At 56.5% G+C, this 22,328-nt stretch overlaps 5 protein-coding genes across 5 annotated transcripts; 2 read left to right on the forward strand and 3 right to left on the reverse strand.

Annotated features, from left to right (window-relative positions):
- Positions 1 to 2,602: 2,602 nt before the first annotated feature.
- Positions 2,603 to 3,920, reverse strand: B0H18DRAFT_1056061 (uncharacterized protein). Its single transcript, XM_048031050.1, has 6 exons — positions 3,599 to 3,920; positions 3,483 to 3,571; positions 3,327 to 3,418; positions 3,129 to 3,231; positions 2,688 to 3,091; positions 2,603 to 2,633 (listed from the first exon to the last, which is right to left on the reverse strand). Exons 1-5 carry the CDS (start codon positions 3,742 to 3,744, stop codon positions 2,847 to 2,849), a joined length of 675 nt encoding a protein of 224 aa, XP_047885316.1. The 5' UTR covers positions 3,745 to 3,920; the 3' UTR covers positions 2,603 to 2,633; positions 2,688 to 2,846.
- Positions 3,921 to 9,419: 5,499 nt separating this feature from the next.
- On the reverse strand, positions 9,420 to 9,844 carry B0H18DRAFT_1109424 (uncharacterized protein; the record flags this gene model as incomplete). The annotated part of the gene is made up of 3 exons (XM_048032759.1): positions 9,741 to 9,844; positions 9,501 to 9,683; positions 9,420 to 9,454 (listed from the first exon to the last, which is right to left on the reverse strand). Coding segments are annotated over exons 2-3 (162 nt in total), but the record flags the coding sequence as incomplete, so codon positions are not given.
- Position 9,845: 1 nt separating this feature from the next.
- On the reverse strand, positions 9,846 to 10,828 carry B0H18DRAFT_274982 (uncharacterized protein). The gene has a single exon (XM_048037379.1). It carries the CDS (start codon positions 10,655 to 10,657, stop codon positions 10,007 to 10,009), a length of 651 nt encoding a protein of 216 aa, XP_047885318.1. The 5' UTR covers positions 10,658 to 10,828; the 3' UTR covers positions 9,846 to 10,006.
- A 1,499-nt stretch (positions 10,829 to 12,327) lies between these two features.
- Positions 12,328 to 13,532, forward strand: B0H18DRAFT_961366 (uncharacterized protein; the record flags this gene model as incomplete). Its single annotated transcript, XM_048043046.1, has 3 exons — positions 12,328 to 12,392; positions 12,451 to 12,522; positions 12,578 to 13,532. The coding sequence occupies 3 exons, from the start codon at positions 12,328 to 12,330 to the stop codon at positions 13,530 to 13,532; spliced, it is 1,092 nt and encodes a 363-aa protein (XP_047885319.1).
- A 5,143-nt stretch (positions 13,533 to 18,675) lies between these two features.
- On the forward strand, positions 18,676 to 19,430 carry B0H18DRAFT_1127584 (uncharacterized protein; the record flags this gene model as incomplete). Its single annotated transcript, XM_048035288.1, has 4 exons — positions 18,676 to 18,706; positions 18,890 to 18,908; positions 18,965 to 19,060; positions 19,121 to 19,430. 4 exons carry the CDS (start codon positions 18,676 to 18,678, stop codon positions 19,428 to 19,430), a joined length of 456 nt encoding a protein of 151 aa, XP_047885320.1.
- Positions 19,431 to 22,328: the final 2,898 nt, after the last annotated feature.

The raw sequence follows: 22,328 nt of genomic DNA on the forward strand, positions 1-22,328 counted from the left end.
GTGCGAGCAGAAGCCGCATTGACGTTAGATCCCTGGGAATGACCAATTTTGCCCGGACGACCTGCCGGCAGCGCAGCAGCGGGCCGCGCGGTGCAGAGGTGGTGTGCAACGCGCACACGGAGTCCTGCGCTCCTGTTCGCGAGCATCGTGGAAGATTGGTTGCAGGACGATTTGGACGATGAAGGCGGCAATCCAGACAGCGAACTCGCCACCGAGCTCTCAGAGGCGGCCTGACTCGGGGAATGCAGGAACATAGCCGGGCCACCTGCCTAACAGGGAAACGGCGCGCCCCGCCGGTGGCCCTTATGCGGAAGCCCGCTCAAGTGGTGCGCTTTGTTTCAGTTCGCCCGCCATTGGCGTATATCCTCGAATGCACACGGCACGCAATTTGTGGGTCCAGGAAGGATGATAGGAGCAGCCTCTTGTCTGGATGCAATAAGCTGGTCATCTGGAGCGACGTGTTCTCCGAGTCGATCGTAGTACCTGTCTAACGAGAAACACTTTGTTCATCTGTACTGGGTTATATTCAACGTATCTTCGAGTAGGTACAAGTGAAAACAGCACAACACCTGTACTCCTGCTTGTTCTGGTACCGACCGGAGGTTCAGAACGGAGTCTGTCGACACTATGCCACGCCACGTGGCGTGCCGTACAGGTCAGGCTTGGATCCCTCGAGGTCCTTCCTCCCATCGCAGCTCCTCCTGACGACCTTCTGGCCGGTTGTTCGTTGCCTCGTCTATGGTCGTCCGATGAGTTTCATTTTGCGCGTGGCAACGATCTGAGGCATTGTAGCAGGGAGACGGACCACCCTCCTCCCCGCTCAATACCCCGTTTGCTGTTCCTGGCATAAAGACGGCATCTCCGAGTCCTTCGAGGCGCGACTTGACTCTGGTGTAACATCTGTCCGTGAGCAGATGGTCCTCTTCGTGACATCTAAGATGAGGAAGCACTAACCTCGCTGTCCGCGTGCAGACTTGGATTGGCATAGATCGCCCAGCAGAGCAACAGACCCGTCCTGTGATGCGTCGAGATACACCACCGAACGGATACAAGACGAGCGCACCGCTCCGTACATAACGAAGCAGACTCAGTGGCTATATGGAATCCAGTGCGTGGACCATGCATACCTGTGCATCCCCCGTTCTGTGCATGGCATACGCACTATACCACCATCCTGGTACACCCAGTGGGCACGAGTTGCCCCCTGCCATACCTGTGCTTCCGAGAATACCTGGAGAGCAGTGCGCTGGGAAGGGTCAGCATGAGTAGCGCTAGATGGTCGATCCGTGCGCATTCACACCTAGTGATTACGGCCCTGCATCCACGGATACGCAACGGCGACCCACAAGACGACAGTCTCTTGAATGCTGGAGGTAGGACTACTCTGCCACATCTCTGGCAGGTACGTGTGTCCAAGACCCTGACTTGACAAGCATCGTGAGGCGCGCCTTGCCTGACGCAGTGTAGAACAGAAGCTTCTGCACGTCTCCGAGTCAGCATCTTCTCTCCATAACGTGGAGAAAACGCTCGAAGACTAGGTCAAAGGAAAGGGCTAGGCTATGAGTAAGGATAGGCAGTCACCAACGAAGGACCCGTACCGCTCCTTCGCCGGCTCGAAAAGTAACGGCATGATCATCGAGACTTGCAGAGTCGTTCTCTTCGCAGCGCATGTTCGTCGGCCTGCGCGCTATGAGCGACTCTCCAAACAGTAATGCGTACGAGGACCGGTGATCGTCTCTGTAAGTGTGTTGCCCTCCGTGCCAAAGTGCTTACCGACCTCGCGTCCACCTTTGTCCGGTAGACTGGGTTCTCTTCACTCGCTGGCAGTAGACTTGTGCGTGGAGGACCTAACAATCTGCTGGGTTCAGAAACAATACAGAGGTGCGAGTAGAAGCACTTACTCTTCAAGTACGGCACCTGGAAGTGAGTTCGTGCTAGCGCCAGACAACGGAGGGTCATGTCGTATAGCGTTGTGCAGGGGCACCCGTACGCGTATCCACGTACCGCAGGGGAATAAGCTCTTCATGTCGTCCACCATTGCAGGATCTCCACGGGAAACGCAGAACAGCCGAGGGGCAAGCAAGGCCTATGGCCGAGGGCTGGCCACATCATGCGTAAGTACTGAAACATCTTCCCCGGGGAAGCATGCCTGAAGCCTCTCCGAAGAGTTGGATCCACGAGGAGCCATCTTGGCACTCTGCGGATGGCGAGAGACTGCTGGGCGTCAAAAGTGAGCCACTCCCGAATATATGTCGAAATATGCGAAAGGGCATACCGCCGGGTGCGTTCGTCTGGCTTATGCATTCAGAATCAGAGCATTCAGGAACCCTACATCCTTTTATGATAACGAGAAGGCTGACTTGAACAGGGATAGTACGAAGCGACTCCGGGAGGATGTCGCAAGAAACAAGCGACACTACTCACTACAATTTTAGTTCGCACGTCGCCAGACCTTCCGTCCATTCAGAGTGTGTCCGCGCTCCCCGCTGTCGTGCCTTAGGCGATTGGGTGCCTTCTTCACTGAAGACGACTCGGATGTCGGTGGCTGGAGGTGTCGCGTCGCGCGAGTCCCGGAACGGGCAGTTTCGTCGCTTCCCATATCGGGGAAGTCCTTGATGCACATCCGGGCAAAGGTGAGCGACTTCCGCTGCTTCTCGGACAATGCAGCTCGAAAAAAATCATTGTAGGACACAGGAATGCACGTCAATGTGGGCCGACTCGAACGGTGAAGCTGGCTTGAGCCGGGAGCTCTGCAGCGGACGGCGAGGACCGAGCGGGTGGAACTCCGGCGGTGGCTGGGATGCACCTTCGCTGGGTCTGAAATCCGTTACTGCTGTTAAATTCGTTCAGTACCCTCCCTGCTTGCTCATCCGGGACTGCCACGTCCATAAACCCCTTTCTTCCACTCCGCCCTCCTCACAGTGTATCACATACCGGCTCTTATAGCCTATCACAGTCCGACGAGGCTCATACCTACCCATTTGCCTGCACATCTCCACCATAACGAGTCGAAAATGGCCTTCTGGAGGGATGGCGGCTATTGGCAGTGGGCCAAAGACGAGGCTTCGATCCCGGAAATGGGGAGAAAGTACTATAGTACATCGTGCCTCCGCAGACAGACAGCATACTTACTCGTTCTTCGTCAGCCTGAGGCCGGTGGACTACACACCCTGCCCTGAAGAACCTTGCGCAGATACCGCGGTGATCTTTGCAACTCACATTCAAGCAGAGCTCGCCAACCAAGTAACGTAAGCGAGTGCGTAGCTCTGTGACATGGATCCCGCTGACGACGTCGTTTGCTCAGCGACTCTGAGGACGATTCGGACACTGAGAGCTCGATCGGCAGCATGTCTCGTACCTCCTCCGTATCGCACACTTTCGAGGTGCCTTCCTCCAAGCGGTACGTACGCTCTTTGCGCTAAGTTTGGTACCTCAATTTCAGGCTCATCCCTTATGCAGCCCGCTCAGAAGCCGTCTGGTACAAAGGCCAAACCGACTCCTGCCCGCCGTCCCATCAAGAAACGTGCACGGGAAGAGTCGGACGACGAGGTCGGAGGAATCTCGCGCCCTGCTAAGGCCTCACGGGGCCGGGGCGCACGGGGCCGGGGTGCACGCGTGGCTCCGACCTCCCGACGAGGCGCAGCTCCTCCCAGCGCCCCACGTACAGCGGCGCCCCGACCGCGAGGACTTCCAGCGCGAAGGGCGGTGGCGAGTCGCCGCTCGTGAGGCACTCAGGTCATCCATATCCTGCCACTCGCGCCTGGATATGAATGCTTCCTTCAAATGTACTGCTTGCCGTTGTCGTTGTCCTATTATGATGTATCTTTCCTACATGCCTGCATCACTACCCAAGTTGTATCGTCATACTAGTCCCAGTCCCCGGAACGTAGCTTAGCACCTGTACACTGCCAGTTCGTCCGAAAATGCAATTATACGAATTTTTCCACGCCTCCACTAATCAGGACGTACGACCCATATCATCCGGTCGAGATTGCGTTGCATTGTGGACGTGAGCGCGGCCCGAGCACGTAGCGGCTTGTGCCACGGAGATAATGTCGACCGCTGTTCCTGACTCTTGAGTTGTCCCATGGCCCAAGTCGCTTTGCATTGATGTTCACGCCGCTCGGGTTCAAGGACGGAAATGATCCAATGAGCTTTGTGTTTGCGGCTGTGTCATATATCAGTATGCTCAGCTAATCACCTCGAGCTCGTATACTTAGTAGCGGATTTTTCGCTCACTCTCGACCAAACGCTAGGGCAACATGCACAGGCTTCGGACGCCATCGTGTCGCCAAGCTCGCAGACGCAAATCTCCATGTGGCGCTGACCGAAGCGGCGACTTGGTGACGTCGATTGCCACTCGAGTACCATTGTACATTGTTCGCCCACAAGAGGACATCACAGTCTTAGGTTGTCCTCCCTACATATATAAACCCCCTGGCTCGCCGTTAGAGTTATTGAGAACGCTCTTCCAACTGCTGCTAACGATGACCCACTTGAGCCTGCCAGTCGCCGCTATTCCGGTATCATTCCTCCTAACCGTCTACTCTCCAGCCATCAATCATTGGCATTGCGAAATGTGCGGTTCTACAAGCACGCCACTCGCAGCGAACCACAACGTTGTCTGACGTTGCAGCAACGGCAGGTGCGGCCATGACCGTCGAAGGTCGCACCGCTAGACCGTTACCCGCTCGATGGTAACGGCACAGAAGCTCGTCCAGCCCCCTTCTCCGACCCTCTGCGAGCTCAAACCCTTTCTACTGCCTCCGGTCATGATAGCCTGAGGTCGTACGTGAGCAGAGTTCTCTTCGTTTCATATTCAATGACAGACCTGACTTAGAAACAGAAAGACGCAAGAGACCCTGCGCTACGCGGTTTTCACGAGCACGGTCGCGACTACGAGTCCTCCGCGAGTGACGTTTGCGGCCCACGTTTGGTTCGATATCCGGAGCTGGACGGCCTGTGCAACGAAGTCAGGCCATCATCGAGGCCGTCGCAAAGCCGCGCGCGAAGCTCACGTCCAGCTTCGACGACTCCGTTCCAAGGAGGACCTGGACCGGGAGCGAAAACGTGCACGAGGCTCTGCAGAGGCTTCAGAGGCTGTCGCTGAACGCTCAATGGGGCGGCGAAGCGGAAGCGTCCGACACTGATGGAGGACTCGTTTTCGTCCAACTTGAGGCCAATATCTTCGTCGCTTTCGTCGGGCCCGGAGTGACGTGAATTGTGAGCGGGGAGGACACGATCGTTTTGAGGCGTGTTTCCAGGTAATAGCAGCGTTGAATAGCTGTCGTGTATTGGCATCGCATCCGGTCGCGTCGACCGGTCGCCGCGGTCGTCATGAAGACATTGCGTTGGGATACTGGTGGAGAGGGCCTTGGCTTACTTGACGCTGTCACTCCTGGGACAGTCATGATCAGCGGGCTGGAATCTCGACTTTTCCTGGCGATCAACGGCTCACCTCGTTCGGCAGACCCCACCCCATACTCCACCTCTTCATGAGTGCTCGGAAGGATAGCCTCACCTACCGTCTCGCCCCGCGGCGCCGTTCCGTCCCGTCGTGCATGAACCCTACGTGGTTTACATTGGCACACAGATTGCTCGCCCGCTCGACCTGGACTCCCCGTGTTAGCACACAGGCTTTCTTTTGTGTCATTTCGAAGGCCGACTGGACTCACGGTGCGTCGTAGTGGCTCGACCACCACAGGGCACGATTTCACATCAGCTGTCCACGGGACTTCGGCCGAGGGGTGCGAGGACCAGCATTTTTGAGGTTCGTAGCAATGCGATTCGCAGGAAATGCATGCGAACACATGCAGGTGCGTTTCTCTGCCCCACGTCTTCCTGCACAGGGCGTCTCATGTCCATTGCGTGTCTGCACAGTCGCAATCACAGCCCCTGCAGGGAAGGCCTAGCGACCTAGTCCTGGGCGCGACGCTTTTCCCTTAGAAGGCAAGCACCGACTTTCTTCTTAGTACCCGGCCGTCCTAACAGACTTTACAGATGCGATTTCGCGCGAAATGTCTTGCGTAGGAGTCGTGAAGGTCGGCTGCCATTTCTGAACGAAGGGTCAGCACGCTTCGTAGACCAAGAACAAGAAGCGACCAAAGTCACGAACTAAGACGGGACGTACGTGACTGAGAAAGTCTCCTCCTTTGCGAAGGCCTGATTTTGTTGCGCAGATGCGAGACCGCCGTGCTTTTGTCTGAACAGGCGAAGGGGAGAATCGCCTACAGTTTCCCGGACAGGCCACGCGAACCCAGTGCGACTCGAGAAGTCCCTCTGCAGAGCTTTCTGAATAGGTCTTCTCGCAATAGCAACAAGCAGCTGGATTTCCCCACGCCGGGGAGCCGACCCTGCATTCCTCTCCTCGCGTAAAGCCGTGCGTTATCCGGGATAGTGAACAAAGAAACCGTCCCAGCCAAAGAGATGCACAGCCGTCCGTCACGACACGTCGTCCCTGTACATGTTGACGGAATCCCAGAGAACCATCCAGGTATCGAGCAAGGGCAGCACTCGGGAAGCGCAAACGCAGTTCCGGCGCTGCAGGGTCCGCCCAGTCGGACAAGCCTACCTCACTCCAGGACGAGAGTTGACCAGGTAGCGCGAAGAGAAGCCCGACGCGACGATTCTAGGTACATATTCAGCGGCGCGCCCATAAGAACCGCAGGTACCCGCGCCCCGCTGACTTGGTTGTCTGTCGTTGGCGAGGGCGCAGTGTAGCAGGGACGTCCGTTGCTATCGTTCAAGACTTCAAGGGAATGCATGACGTTGAGCACACGAAGCGTCATGTGTTCTGCGAGGTCCAGGGATGCGGCCAACAGGTGTTGCGGGGGAAAGAATTCACGCGCATGCCTTCGGTTCCCACTGGCAAGCCCCGAAGCTCCACTAGTACTGCCGCAAGATATGCGGATGGATGAGACGCATAGATCAGCGGCGGAGTCACCAGGCGGGCTGCTTGCGGCTACGGATGCAACACCATAGCAGTCCCGACTCCGAAGAGCCGTCGTCTCCGTTCGTTCGATACTCACTACCTCCAAGAGACGTTGCGGGGGAAGGAGTTCAGGCGGTATACCTCGGGTCTCCCTGAAAAGACCCAGATTTCGACGAATCAGCGACATACGGAGGGCCCAAACGCGCGTCCATGGACTTGTTGTGGCGCCAGATCGAATCTGTGTCCACTGTGACGCACAGCGAGGCACATAGTTAATGCTTCTCCGAACCGACCTGCTCAACCTTCTCAGCTCGATTCGCCGGAGAAGCCAAATTATCAGACGACACGTACCCTTCGGTCGGGAAGGTCAATGGATAGGTTTCTCGATGTAGCAGACATCGCGACAGTTCAATTCGGTCTTTTCTTGCAGGTGTACGTCGCCCTCACGTGTGATCCTCCCAGGACTGACTCCGCCACCTCAGATCACCATTTGCGCCGGGTTTTACTAGAGCACGTATCAGTCGTCGTATCGCTTGCCCCCGCTCCTTGCAAGGCCCTCCGCACCGAGTTCACTCACCTGCGCCGGCTCCTCCAGTGGAAATGGCAAGAGAAGTGTACGCATTGGTGATCCTCCGGATACAACACCCACCTTCCTCTCGCAGTGCGTCCGTTGTGTGCAGTCGCATGCGGTGCTGAGCCCTGCGAGACGTCGGCGTGCTGTTGGCGAAGACGTGTCAGTTACGGCAAGCGCCCGTTACTTAGAGTGGCTTACTTTGCGAGGAAAGCGTTGACTCAACGTCATTACGTAAGTACTCTCCCGAGCAGACTTGAGCGTCGCAAGCGAGTCCTCGCCGGAGCTTTCGTTGCCCGTTCATTCCAGTGACTAATGGATGAATGTTCGAGTGACGAGCCCAGATCGGTAGAGCTCCGAGCTCCGTTGATGCTTGCATCGGCGCAGATGAGATGATGCAGGTCGGATCCTGGAACTTCGGGAGACTCGTCCGCCACGTCATCGATGAGACGCCACCGTTTCCTGGCTAAGGCGTGTCAGGGAGACATGAACACGACACGACGGAACGGAGCCGACCAGTCCAGAGTCATTGGGCTGGCTCGCCGCCGGGCTATCCAGCCATCATGCGTCATCGACGCGACAGTGTCAGATGTTTCTTTGGAAGTCGGTTCATGCACAGTGAATACACCACGACATCGCTAGCCATGCTAGGATGAAAGTGAGATCGCGAACGCTAAGTACGATGACAAGGCGGCCCACCGACTTCAACGTCCGTCAGATCTCGAGGTCGTGCCGATCGCGTGGTCCCGGATCGATCGAGAAATGGGTGCATGGATTGTGTGAACTGGAATGGATACACGTAGGCGCGTACACAGGAGTCGAGATGCGCCAACGCCAGTTCTGTGACGGCAATCGAATGACGCGTAACGAGTGAGTGGGGGGCCCACGACTCGACGATCGGAGTCAGCCCCGCAAGTGGAAAGACGGGGTGCAGGCTGGTGCAGGCGTGTCGCTGGACTCCGGCAGCGGACGTTTTCCGATCCTCGCATATCTGGATAGTCGCAGTCAGTACGGAAGCAACGTGTGAGCCGCGGAAGCAACGCACATTCAACCCATACAATTCATCGATCATCCTTTGTGATTGGCCAATCGTGTGCGCTGCATGTGAGCGTTGGAACGCTGACGCGGAGGTGGACGATATGGATCGAACTGCGGAATCGTCGTTCGAAAGACTTGCGAAAAATCGGCCAGGTCGTCAACAACGTTCAGGCGCGAGGAAGGCTCAACGTACTCCAGCTGTTCTCCATCGTGGTCTGCGGGCTGACACCGATCGACCACCGTCTCGCATATCACAGGCACATCGTTCCGAGCTGGCGTGGTTCAAATGGCTGTCCACAAGCTGACACAATATGAGACCGTGGACGCGCTTGACTCGATCGACCGAAGTATAGGCTGCTCACCCTTCCAGTATGTGTTCTCCTTCAAAGTGTGTCTTGCGTGTCGCACTTGCATTGGGTTTGTCAACATCGTCTGTCGTTCCGACAAGAGGCACAAAGGAGACGCCGCCGGGTACGACGATCGCCGTCGCTAACCGGAAGTGGCTAAACAAGGCAGGCGTTCAGTACCCGTCGGATCTTCCCTGCAATATTCCCAAAGAGGCAGGTGGCAATGCGAACGTTTCGCCGACACTGACTGAGTGGCTGAGATCAGCCACAGCGTACCACCCTTGACATTTGGTTGAGCGTTGACGCATACGGTAGATACAATGTTTATATCCACTTGTCGAGACAGCGCAATTCTCAGCGCAGAGCAGCAGAGACCGAAAGCGAAATACAACACCTTGACGTGACGGGTACCCGGCTTCCCTTCGATCAGATGCATCATGCAAAGCGTTTGAGGCTACGTCCCTCCCCACGACGGTCTCCACGTGGCTGCCAGGTGCACTCAATAACCAGCCCTCGGCGGTCAGGGGCCCTTGTCTGCGTCCGCGCGTATCGCCTTGTTGTCTGAATCTAGGGGCTATATTAGCCTGTGAACAGGAGCCCCACACCTGCTTACCTCCCCCCTTCCCCCTGCTCGCGCACCCACTCCCCGCGACGTTGCCACCTGTCCTGGGACCGTGTCCTGAGATGCCGGAACCAGTGATAGCGGCAACAGGGAGTCGGATTGCTGTCAGTGAAGGCATACCCCAGAGCAGCGGACGCAGAGCTTCACACTAGACTGGAACATCTCGGCGCGCTACTAGCAATCGGTCAGCGAATCACCCTCGTTCATTCGAGCGAGAGCAGGACGACCTACTCGCTGCGTAGGCAGACCCGTGTGCGCGCGTACTGTTGGGCCTACGACTCGAAGAGGTCAATCTGTATCTCTTCTAGCCGCACGCCGGCGACATGCTGGCCTGTCTGAGAGGAAGATCATAAGCGGTACGTACGGCAGTCAATCTGGGATCGTTGCAGCTTACCTTCCCTGAGATGACCTCTGCACTCTGTCCCGCGGATCTACGAAGACCCCTGTGTGCGCAAACGAGTATACAAGTCGAGGCTCAATCTGCGTCTCTGCCGCAGTCACGCGCCGGTGGTCTGCCAGGAGAGACAAGCATAAGCGGTACGCGTCATTTCATCCCAGACCGTGCGTCTCACCTTCTCTTGGACAATGTCCACGGAGAACCCTGAAGCCCTCGCCGCAGATCTAGACTGTTCATGAATGGCTGCTCTTCTCGTACTGCACGGTGCATGAGGATAGCGCGCAGGGCCCCGTCGTATATCGCCGGTGAGCGTTCCTGCCAAAACGTGGGTAGGCGTGGACGTGACACGATGAACGATGCGTACCTGTGTCACATTCGCATTCCCATGGGCTCTCGTCGCAGAAGGGTGCTGATCGTATATCGCGATCAGGCTCATTCTCCCTTGACGCGCCTTGCTCGGTCCGGGGCGTAAAGGAACAACATTCCGCCGAAATGGACTCATCGTACGTCGGCGGTAAGTCTTTCCTACGAACGGCTGAGTTAAGAACGGATGTAACTGGTGTAGTCTGCTCACATTCAGCAGCCAAAGGCCAGCCCGTACTTGTTCGCAGAACAGATCGTTACGGAGACCGGACCCCCGCCTGCCACAATGATCGTCAGAGTCGAGCTTAGTGTGGTCGGGACACTTACCAGGTACTCCGTTTGGGCTGTTGTTGAGCGTGGCATGAAGTGTTCGTGGACGGGGATACATGGGTCGCTGTTACGCTGTTCGAAGTGGCCCGATGCTAGTTGAGTGAAGTGAAGTTTGATGAGTCGAGCCGCATCGCTTACAATTGGGTTGTTTGAGGTCGCGTAACTGTTGTAGGGTCACGTACATTGCTTATAATTTTGACCAAACCGCGCACCTCGTCGTAAAATCTCCCCGTGGAACAGACGTGCTACTTAGCGTATGCGGCGACGGATTCAGTGTGTGAACGGCTGCGAAGTGAGGCGAAGTGAGTACGAAGACGTCGTTCACAGCGGAGGGCGACCGTACTGTGTTCGTCTTGTGGATAGTGTCCTACGTCTTAAGGTAGGTGAGTCGTGCACTTCGCTAACAGGGTGCCTATTCTCACAGTGTGGCACGTCAGTGTCGTAGCACAGTACTCAGAATTGTCGACGCACCCTTTCAAGGCCAGGCCTGTCTATCGTAACGCATTGAGAGGTCACGGTCAGGTCGTTCCCTCTGCGAAGACACACGGTTGGGATCCATGAACAGGGCTAGAGTCCTTATTCTAGCAGCTCTGGCTGTTGAGGAATGGGGGAAGCGGAGGTGAGGGCGCCACAAGGTGAGCAGGTCGTACCCCTTCAATAACGGATGGACTCTCGCTGCTCTTCCGCTGCGAGTTCCGTTGTTGACGGTCCAGGTTGTCGAGTGGCATTGTTGGGAGACTGGAAGTGGGCGGGAAATGAAGGTGGGTGGCGCGCCACTCGCGGTTGTGGCGAGGGAATAGCAGGCGCAGATAGGTGGGATGCCCCTCTTGCGGCGCCGAATACGCGTAGAGGACCTCAGCTGACGCGTACCGAGTCCAGGTCGATAGGAAGCTTGCCGCTTCCGGGAAATCGACAGTGCTATGTGCGGGAGGATGAAGACGACGCGGGAAGTCTGCGTATGTCGAGCGGGCTCGCTTCGCCTTCCTGGACTCGTATGCACCTTCCAGTCGGTTCTATCCGAGGTCGGATGGCTAGGATTTCGATACGGCTGCCGACGTTACAGTGTTGGGTGACTGCAAGTGAGGCAACAGGTGTGGACGCAGTTCGGCGTCCACGCACCCCGCGTGCGTATCGAACGGATCCGTACCGACCTCGGGGACTCATCTACACCTCCGAGTCGGCTCTCCCCGACGAAGGTTGGGCCATACCATGTCACTGCTCTCGACGGCTCGATGTCCAGTGACTGGGAGTGGCATACCCATTTCAGGCGCAATGCAAGGTCCATGCGCACCTGCCAAATTTGGACGCCCTTGTGTTCTCTATCTGGACAATGGTGCGCCGTTTCCCTGGCGACTTTCTGCCGCCCCGTTCTGCGAGCCAATCGCAGTGCCCAGCGCAGTGCAGGGGAATACACCGAAGTGTCTGCCAGTCCCGGCCTTGCGCGGGGAGGGAGCGGGCGTGACAGAGGTCGGCTAAGCGAGGCGCAGACGGGGGCCCCGGACGTTACCACGCTATATCCTGGGACGCCAGTGTTTGGCTTCCGTCGGGTGTTTGTTTGCGCATAAATTCTAACGTCCGCTCCGCCGTCGCTCTCTCTCTCCAACCACCATCCTCCACGCGCTCTTCCCATATCTACGCGCGCCCTACTATACTTTCCTGTCTTCCGCTTCCGTACAACAGTGAACCCTGTCTTACGATACTGCCGATACCATTTCAACGAACTTAAAGATGTCGAACTATATCCACGACCCCTCCCTCTTCGTCGACTACCTTTGCTATTCTGATGAGGGACAGTAAGTCGTGACACCCCGTCTCAATGTCGTTCGACGCTGCTGACAGACCGATCGCCAGATCCCCTCCATCGTCCAAAAGCCCGTACGGCGACAGAACAATTTTTGCAAGCGATATGTCAGAAGAGGCAAAGTGAGGATCTGCTCTTGGTTAGCTTGTGGGCTTACTGATGTTTCTGGGTGTGCAGAGAGATCAATTCGTTCTTCGATTTGGACGCCTGGCCTGGCGAATCATCAGCATCAACGACGGAGCAAAGTACAAAGGAATCAGGTGCCGAAGAACTGGATAATGAGGTACAGACGCGGGAACGGGATGAGGCGGAGCAGGATACATTGCAATACAAACTCGCCCTCCCGTCTGAATGGGCATTTCAGCCCGTGCTTCCTCCCCTCCCCTCCATCCCTGTCATTCCCGTTGAACGGCCAATGCCCATGCCTCAGGAGCGGGCGCATGTTCAAGGGGCCACGTCGCTCTCGTCGCTCCCCTCCGATGTCGCCGCTGGGCCTTCCGCCTCGGTCTACTATCCTACTGTCGGCGTCACGCGCGACAGAGAGGACGAGGACGAGGACGAGGACGAGATCCCCGCGAAGAGGAGGAAGCTCGTGACCATGCCGCCGCCGCAAACCCTGCAGGGCAAGCCGGCAAAACGAAAGCGCCTCGACCTCCCAACGTACGAGTGCACCTGGCGCCACAAGGACGGGCGGACGTGCGGGTGGGAAGGAGTGGCGGAGGACGGGTGGGCACACGTCCGTCACGTCCACGGACTACAAGACCTGGTTCGCCCAGAGCCCGCCCCAACGCCGGTGCAGTGTGGATGGGGTCCCTGCACATTTACCGCATACCCCAGCGAGATCCTGGAGCACTGGACGAATACACACCGGCGTGTGTTGGCGGAGACGCTACCTTCGGGTCGGACCCGCCAAGAGACCAAGGTCCAATGCGAAGCGTGCCCCAACACCGAAACGACCGTACAGTTTCGGAACCTTGCATCACATATGACGTACAAGCACTGGCCAGAGTGCAACATGTGGTGCGATAACTGCAAAGGTCGGTTTCGGCACGACACGTTCAACACAGCGAAACGCGACCACCGCGGCCGCTGCCTGGCGGAATTCATGAAGAAAGATCCTCGCTTCCGCTAGGCATCTTGGGGTCCTGTGCTACGGGACATTGTCGTGTACGCTGTCGATTGATATTGTTGCACTGCTCTCGAGCTGTGTTCCCTGTTGTTACGTCACTCGCTGCTGTATCGCTCTAAATATGTAGTTGTGCTCGCTTTTGTATTGCTCTGACCATGTAGTCGCTTTCGATGTAGCACTGTCTACGATGCTGTGCGATACATCGTACTGTACATTGTTGTTTCCGTCTCTGAATCAAGAGCTATCGAACAGCGAACATTTCTGTCTTCAACTAAGAAACTCGCCAACACTCCGCCTTCCCGTGCGTATGTCTGGCACTGGGCCATCACGTACGAAGCCTGCGCAAGGAATATGCGTTCCATTGTGCTGAAAGACATCATGAGTTAGCCTCCCCTGCAATCAATGACTGAGGGCCTGCGTTGAGCAATCTGAGTCCCTCCAGTGGTGTAGCTTGACTGCTTGATTATGCGACCGTTCTGCGAACGGATTAGACTCTAACCGAAGGGCCGGACCCTACTTTCAGGCCTTAGGATGCGTAGAATTAGACACGTAGTACAGGCGCTTGACGAAGATAAAACGTACATGACCCGAGATGTCGTTGCTCCTACGGCAGTAACATCGGACCCGTCCGTCGTTCGGATATGCGAAGAACACATCCGCGAGCGCCACGATATCATGGCTCTCTAAATGACTCCGGCAGTGCACAGCCTTCCCTAGTAGTTCAGCCCTCCACTCCGAGCCCCACCGGAATCCCACAGGACGCAGCGAGTCGCACTTAAATAAGACCAAGTGTACTACCAGTCAGCGCAAACTAATGTCTCGCAAGTATGTCTAGAACTCACCGTGTTGCGTCAACATGTCGTCCATTGGCTCCACGAAGCCGTCGACGTGGGAGGAGTGATACGTTGGAGGGTCCCCCTGCCACACTACTTGTACCTCCGTCTTGCCGGGCGTCCATTTTGCGAGGGTGCCGACAAGCTCTGCGACACATCGATGTACTGTCGACAATGACGGGTCCGTCGAGCGCCCATGACTCAGGGTGGTTTACTAAATGAAAATCGACTAGCTCGTCACGCCGTCGTTGGATGGAATGTCATCGATTCATCGTGCATCTGTGCGGTACTACGTAACGCGTGTCAGATATGCCAAAACGGCACGATGGAAAGGGATATCTGACCTTGTCTACGAATCACCTTGAGCTATCCCCGCCGCGCTAAGGTCATCCAGCTGCGAGCGACGCGATCGCCTCAGTATCATCGCCTGACACTCGTGTTGTAGAGAATACATCCAGCACAAGATTGCTAGGATATGAGTGAGATTTTGAGCACGAAGTACGATGACAGAGAGACCCACATACCCAGTTAACATCCCTCAGAATCTGAGGCCGTGCCGGTCCCAGGTTCGTTACGGGAACGGTGCCTCATCGGGACCAACGGCGCATAGGGTGGTAGACATGTGAACACGTCTTAACGGTCATGGTCCGCCGACGCAACTTCTGTGACGAAACGACACGCAAAGAGCGCCGGGTGGGGACAAAACGTGGGGCTTCGATGCAATCAAACTCCGGGCGCATCATCCGTCTGGATGAACGGGGTCAACGTGGAAGCAGTCTATGGGCTGCGGAATCAACACAACCATCAACGGATGTGATTCGTGGATGCAGCGCCAATCCTTTGTGACTGGCGGGTCCCAGACGCCGAGAGGTCGTCGCTGCGACGCGTCATGCGAGGACGGAGGGGTTTCGAATGGTGCTGCTCTTCTGCGAAGGGCCAGGCGGCTCGACAGCTCCAATCTCGTTTGGCAGGGCATCACACCGTGGAGGTCTACGTCGTGGCTTCAGTGCAGAGCATGGGGCGATGCAGAGTCCACGGGTATAGTGATCGATGTCGCTGGCGATGAAAGCGTCAGTCGGATCCTTATTCAATCCGAGGCTACATACCCAGCATCCACTCTCTCACCAGCTAAACGCGTGACCGAGCATTATCGTGTGGACTTTTGCTGCAGCACAACGTATATGCTTACGTGTGAGGATGTAGGCCTCGGCCACTGCAGTGCTCACCACGAGCAGTGCCAGAAACAGACGCGGATGGGTGTTTGTCACGTGAACAGCTAGCCAATGAGCGTGCTCGAACGACAGTATTCTGCCTTTTCGGGTGGGGAGCGCGGAGCGCGGCGGGGCGGGGCGTTGTGGCGGGGTGGCTGTGCCGACGGAAGCGCCGAAGGTCGTCGCCAGGTCGTCGGCTCCCAAAATATTCATCCTTCGTTCATCGTAGTCTTTGCCATCAGCACAAGTTTGCCATGGTCTCTTGATTCGGATGCTCGCTCGCCCCGCCTGCCCACAGCCGTGCCTACGTGATTCTGTGCTGAAGGCCCTCGGTTGGGATACAAGAAGTCGTTGCTCGACCACCAGGTCATCGCGGTAGATGTCGATGCAGGGCCTCTGGGAGCGCTGCGATGAAGGGCGGGAATGGCCGTCCGAATGCGTTCCCCAGGGTCTACGGTCCATGTCGGGTAGGAGATGGTGACGTGCTCTCTCGTGGCTACTAGTATCAGTGATTGATTGGGTTTTTTTTTATTACTCGGGCCTAAGAACCACGGCGCGCCCTTGATTGCGATGGTCCTTTCAGCACATCCCTTGGTGTAGATGGGTGTAGTCTCTCTGCGCTTGTTCGGCACCCGCAGCTGTGTCTGACGAGAGCAGTGAGACAACATCGTAAGGCGCGAATATGGTCGGTACCTACCTGATGTCTAGAGCCCGTCCCGAGAAGGGCGCTGTTCGAATCAATCCTGACGCCGGAGTCAGGATTCGGGAGTGAGCTGGACGGGTTTTTGGGGTCGTGGACGTCAAGGCCTTCGTATGACGTGGCAACTAAGGTCCCTCCTCCTGGCAACCTTCGGGCCAGTTGCTCGTTGCCAGCTCTGTATTCGTCCGATGAGTTTCGTTGTGTGGGTGGCAGCGATATGAGGCATTGTAGCAGGGAGACTGATCGTCCTCCTCCCCGCCCAATACCCCGTTTTCTGCTCCTGGCACATATCCGAGTCCTTCGAAACGCGACTTGACCCTGGTGTAACACATGTCCGTGAGCTGCGGATGGTCCTCTTCATGATAGCTAAGACGAGGAAGCACTAACTTCGCTTCTCGCGTGCTGGCACGGGTTGGTCCTGATCATAGCAGCAGACCCGTACTGCGATGCATGTCATACATCATCGAGCAGCTCATGCCAGACGGGCGCACCCCTGCGTAAATCCAGAAGCAGACTCAGTGGCTATTTGAAACCTAGTGAGTGTTCATTCCTACCTGCGCGCCCTCCGGAGTTTCCGAGATTGCCTGGCGAAAGGTGCGGTGGGAAAGGTCAACCTGAGTACCGCTAAATGGTCGACCCGAGCTCATTCGCACCTTTATGCACCTGTGTCCTCGGATACGCAACGTCTACCCGCCAGACGACATTATCTATAGTATCTGACGCACGAATGCTCTGCCACATGCCTGGCAGCCACGCGCATTCGGGATCTTGGCTTGGCAAGCGTTGTGAGCCAAGCTTTGGCTGACGCGGTTCACGCAGAGTGATCCGCACCTCTTTTCAGTATCTCCGGTCCAGAACATGGAGGGGACAGGCTTGAAGAGTAGGTAAAGCGAAAGCGCTAGGTTGTGAGTGTGGATATGTAGTCACTAACGAAGAACCCGTACCGCTTCCTCGCCGACTCCAAACTAACGGCATGACTATCGAGACTTGCAGAGTCGCTCCCTTCACGGCGTATGGTCGTCGGCCTGTGCTATGAGCAACATCTCCAAATCAGCAATGTGTACGAAGATCCTGTGATCGTCTCAGTAAGTGCGTTACTACTCCGCGTCAAAGGTACTTACCGACCTGGCGTCCCGGTGTACGTCTTTGTCTAGTAGGCACGGACCTTTTTACTTGCTGGCAGTAGATCTGTGCGCGGAAGGACCTGGTAATGGAAACTGCGTTGAGAACCGATACAGAGGTGGTGAGTAAGAACACTTGCTTGTCAATTGCGGCACCTGCCTGGGAAGTCGTGGTCCCGTGCTAGCGCCCAGACGACGGCGGGTCGCGTCGTATAGTGGTGTACAGGGGCATATGCACACGTCGTATACACCGTATCATAGGATGTACTAGCTTTTTCAGGTCGTCCAAGCATTGCAGGATATTCACTGGGAAAAGCAGAACGACACGAGTCGAGCGACAAGCAAAGCCTATGGCCGAGAGCTGGCCACATCATGAGTAAGTCTAGAAACATCTTCTCGAGGAGGTAGACACGCCTGAAAGCCTTCTCAGACGAGCTTGGGATCCACGAGGGACCATCTTGGCACTCTGCGAATGGCGAGAGAGTGCTGGGCGCCAAAAGTGAGCCACTCCCGAATATATGTCGAAATATGCGAAAGGGCATACCGGCGGGTGAGTGCGTCTGGCTTATGCATTCAGAACATTCAGGAACCCTACACCTTCCTTAGGATAACGATAGGGCTGACTTGAACGGGGATAGTGCGAAGCGAGTCCGGGAGGATGTCGCAAGAAACAAGCGACACTACTCACTACAATTTTAGTTCGCACGTCGCCAGAGCTTCCGTCGATTCAAGGTGTGTCCGCGCTCCCCGTTTTCGGGCCTTTGGCGATTGGGTGGGTGCCTTCCCCACTCAAGACGACTCGGACGTCGGGGCTGGAGGTGTCGCGTCGCGCGAGTCCCGGAACGGGCAGTTTCGTCGCTTCCCATAACGGGGAAGTCCTTGATGCACATCCGAGCAGAGGGGAGTGATGTCTGCTGCTCTTGGGATAATGCAGCTCGAAAAGATTCATTGTAGGACACAGGAATGCACGTCAATGCGGGCCGACTTGAACGGTGAGGCTAGCTTGAGCCGGGACGCTCTGCGATGGACGGCGAGGGCCGAGCGGGTGGAACTCCGGCGGTGGCTGGGATGCACCTTCGCTGGGTCTGAAATCCGTCACTGCTGTTAAATTCGCCCAGTGCCCTCCCTGCTTCCTCATCCGGGACTGCCACGTCCACAATTTCCTTTCTTCCACTCCGCCTCCTCACAGTGTATCACTTCCCGGCTCTTCTAGTCAATAACAGTCCGACGAGGCTCATACCTACCTATTCGCCTCCACATCTCTACTATCACGAGTCGAAAATGGCTTCTGGAGGGATGGCGGCTACTGGCAGTTTGCGAAAGACGAGGCTTCGATCCCGGAAATGGGGAGAAAGTACTGTCGTACATCGTGCCTCTGCAGACAGACAGCATACTTACTCGTCCTTCGTCAGCCTGAGGCCGGCGGACTACACACCCTGCCCTGAAGAACCTTGCGCAGATACCGCGGTGATCTTTGCAACTCACATTCAAGCAGAGCTCGCCAACCAAGTAACGTAAGCGAGTGCGTAGCTCTGTGACATGGATCCCGCTGACGACGTCGTTTGCTCAGCGACTCTGAGGACGACTCTGACACTGAGAGCTCGATCGGCAGCATGTCTCGTACTTCCTCTGTATCGCACACTTTCGAGGTGCCTTCCTCCAAGCGGTACGTACACTGTTCGCGTTAGGTTTTGCACCTCAGCCTCAGGCTCATCCCGTTATGCAGCCCGCTCGCGAAGCCGTCTGGTACAAAGGCCAAACCGACTCCTGTCCGCCGTCCCATCAAGAAACGTGCACGGGAAGAGTCGGACGACGAGGTCGGAGGAATCTCGCGCCCTGCTAGGGCCTCCGGGGCCGGGGCGCACGGGGCCGGGGTGCACGCGTGGCTCCGACCTCCCGACGAGGCGCAGCTCCTCCCAGCGCCCACGTACAGCGACGCCCCGACCGCGAGGACTTCCAGCGCGAAGGGCGGTGGCGAGTCGCCGCTCGTGAGGCACTCAGGTCATCCATATCTTGCCATTCGCGCCTGGATATGAATGCTTCCTTCAAATGTACTGCTTCCCGTTGTCGTTGTCCTGTTATGATGTATCTTTACTACATGCCTGCATCACTACCCAAGTTGTATCGTCGTACTAGTCCCAGATCCCGGAACGTAGCTTAGCACCTGTACACTGCCAGTTCGTCCGAAAATGCAATTATACGCCTCCACTAATCAGGACGTACGACCCGTATCATCCGGTCGAGAACGGGTTGCGTTGTGGACGTGAGCATGGCCCGAGCACATAGCAGCCTGCTTCACAGGGACAATGTCGGCCGCTGTTCCTGACTCTTGTGTTGTCCCATGGCCCAAGTTGCTTTGCATTGATGTTCACGCCGCTCCCAGTCATGGATGGGAATGATGAAACAGGAACTGTATTTGTTGTGTCATATATAAGTCCGTTCAGCTGACCGTCCCGAGCTCGTATAGCAAACCTCTCGACACAACGCTGGGTCTACATGCGCAGACTTTGGACGTCATCCTTCCACGGAGCTCGCTGGCACAAATCTATATGTAGCGCTGCCTGAAGCGAGCTGAAGCGGCTGCCACTCGAGTAGCTTTGTACATTCACAGTCTTAGGTTTTCCTCCCTGCATATATAAATCCTCTGGTTCGCAGGTAGAGCCATTGAAAAACCTCTTCCGAGTACTGCTAACGATGATCGACTTGAACCTGCCACTCGCCGCTATTCCGGAGTCATTCCTCCTAACCATCCACACTCCAGCCATCGATCATCGACATTGCAAAATCTGCAATCAAGCACGCCACTCGCAGAGAATCACTACTCACAGGTCATGTGCGTCGTTCCAGAGGTTGCCTGACGTTACAGCAACGGTAGGCCCGGCCACGACGGTCGCAGGCGGCACCCCTAGACCGTTCTTCACCTCGATGATAACGGCAGCGAATCTCGTACAGCCCCTCGCGTCCTACCCTCTGCGAGCTCAAACTCTTTCTACCGCCTCCGGTCATCGCCAACGTTACTGCCACCTGTGTACGTCGGGTCGAGTTCGCCGCTCCAAGTCAACAACGGCGAATCTTTTTACGCGCCGGTCAGCGAATCGCGAGTCGAAAGAGAACGTGCATGGATGGGGGACGACGACTTGGATGCCGGCGACCAAGACGGTTGTGTATGTCGCTCGCAGGGACCTCGGATGGTCCGCACACGCACGGCTGCTGAGGTTGTCTGTGGTTGGCGAGGGTGCAGTGTGACAGGGACACTTCAAGAGACTGTACGACGCTGAGCACGGCGTAACGGCGGCTCGTCAGGGTCCCTCTGTGTGCCGTGAGGCCCAGGGATGCGGTCAACAGATGTTTCGAGGCAAGGAAATCAGGCGGCGTACCTTCGGCTCTCACTGGAGCGACCCGTATTTCGACAAACCAGTGATATACAGTGAGCCAACACGCGCCTCCACGGACTTGTTGCGGCGCCAGTCCGAGTCTGTGCCCGTCGTGATGCTCGGTGATGCATAGAGATTACAAGTCTCCGAACCGACCTGCTTCACCCGCTCAGCTCGATTCGCTGGAGAAGTCAAGTCATCAGAAGATGCGTACCGCTCGCTCCGGAAGTTAATGGACGTGTCCGTTCGTGTAGCGGACATTGTTGACAGTTAGCGCGAATCCGTCTCTCTCGACGAACGCCTCCTTTGCAGGTGTACGTCGAGTCGCCCTCGCCTGTGATCCTCCCAGTGCTGACGCCAACATTTCAGATCGCCATCCACGCTGGGATATACTATATAACTTGCCAACCGTTGTACTGCTTGCCCCGCCCACAACAAGACCCTCCGCACCAAACGTATACTCACCTGCCGGCTCTAGTGGAGGTGCATACATTGGTGATCCTCAGGAGGCAACGGCACACCTTCCTCTCGCAGTGCGTCTGTCGTGTGCAGTCGCATGTGGTACTGAGCTCTGCAAGACGTTGGTGTGCTGTCGAGAAAGGCGTGTCAGTTACGGCAAGCACCCGTTACTCAGAGTGGCTTACCTTACGAGGCGCGGAAAGCGTTGACTCAACGACATTACGTAAGTCCTGTCCGAACGGATTTGCGCGAGCCTTCGCCCTCAAGTCGCCCTAGAATATTCACTGGCTTTTCTTGCTAGACTGGATAAATGTTCGGTTGCTTAATCCAAATCGTAGGAACTCCGAACCCGTCCGAGCTCGCTTCGGCATAGATGAGTTGAGATGACGCCGGTCGAATCCGGGAACTTTCGGGGGATTCGTCCGCCACGTCATCGTCGAGACGATATCGAATCCTGACTTATGTGTCAGGGGGCCATGAAAACGATACGACGGAACAAATCTGACCAGTCGATAGACCATTGAGCTGGTGCGCGGCGCTGGAGGCTATCCAGCCATCATCGACGCGACAGAGTGAGATCTCTGCTTGGAAGTCGGTTCATGAATACAGCCTGACAGGCCATCCATGCTAGGATGAAAGTCAGATTGCGAACGCCGAGTACGATGACAAGCTGTGACCCACCGACTTCAATATCCGTCAGATCTCGAGGCCTTGCCGATCGCGTGGTCCCGGATCGATCGAGAAGCGGGTGCATGAACTGTCGTGTGTGAAGTGGATACATGTAGACGCGTCCACGAGTCGAGATGCGCTACCGCCAGTTCTGTGGTGGAAATGGAACAACACGTAGTTGTGGGGCCCACGACTCGACGTGACGATCGGAGCCAGTCCCACAACTGGAAAGACAGGATTCCGGCCCGGCGGACAGCGGACGTTCTCCGATCCTCGCCCATCTGAATTGCCGCAGTCAGTACGGAAGCAACGTGTGAGCCGCGGGAGCAACACACCTTTGAACGGAGACAATTCATCGAGATCCTGCCATGTGATTGGCTGCGTTGCATATGAACGTTGAAACGCTGTGGAGTGAAGGTGGGCGATCGAACT

Source organism: Fomitopsis serialis, assembly GCF_022376445.1.
Source record: "Fomitopsis serialis strain Sig1Antser10 chromosome Unknown B0H18scaffold_260, whole genome shotgun sequence".
Classification (NCBI taxonomy): domain Eukaryota; kingdom Fungi; phylum Basidiomycota; class Agaricomycetes; order Polyporales; family Fomitopsidaceae; genus Fomitopsis; species Fomitopsis serialis.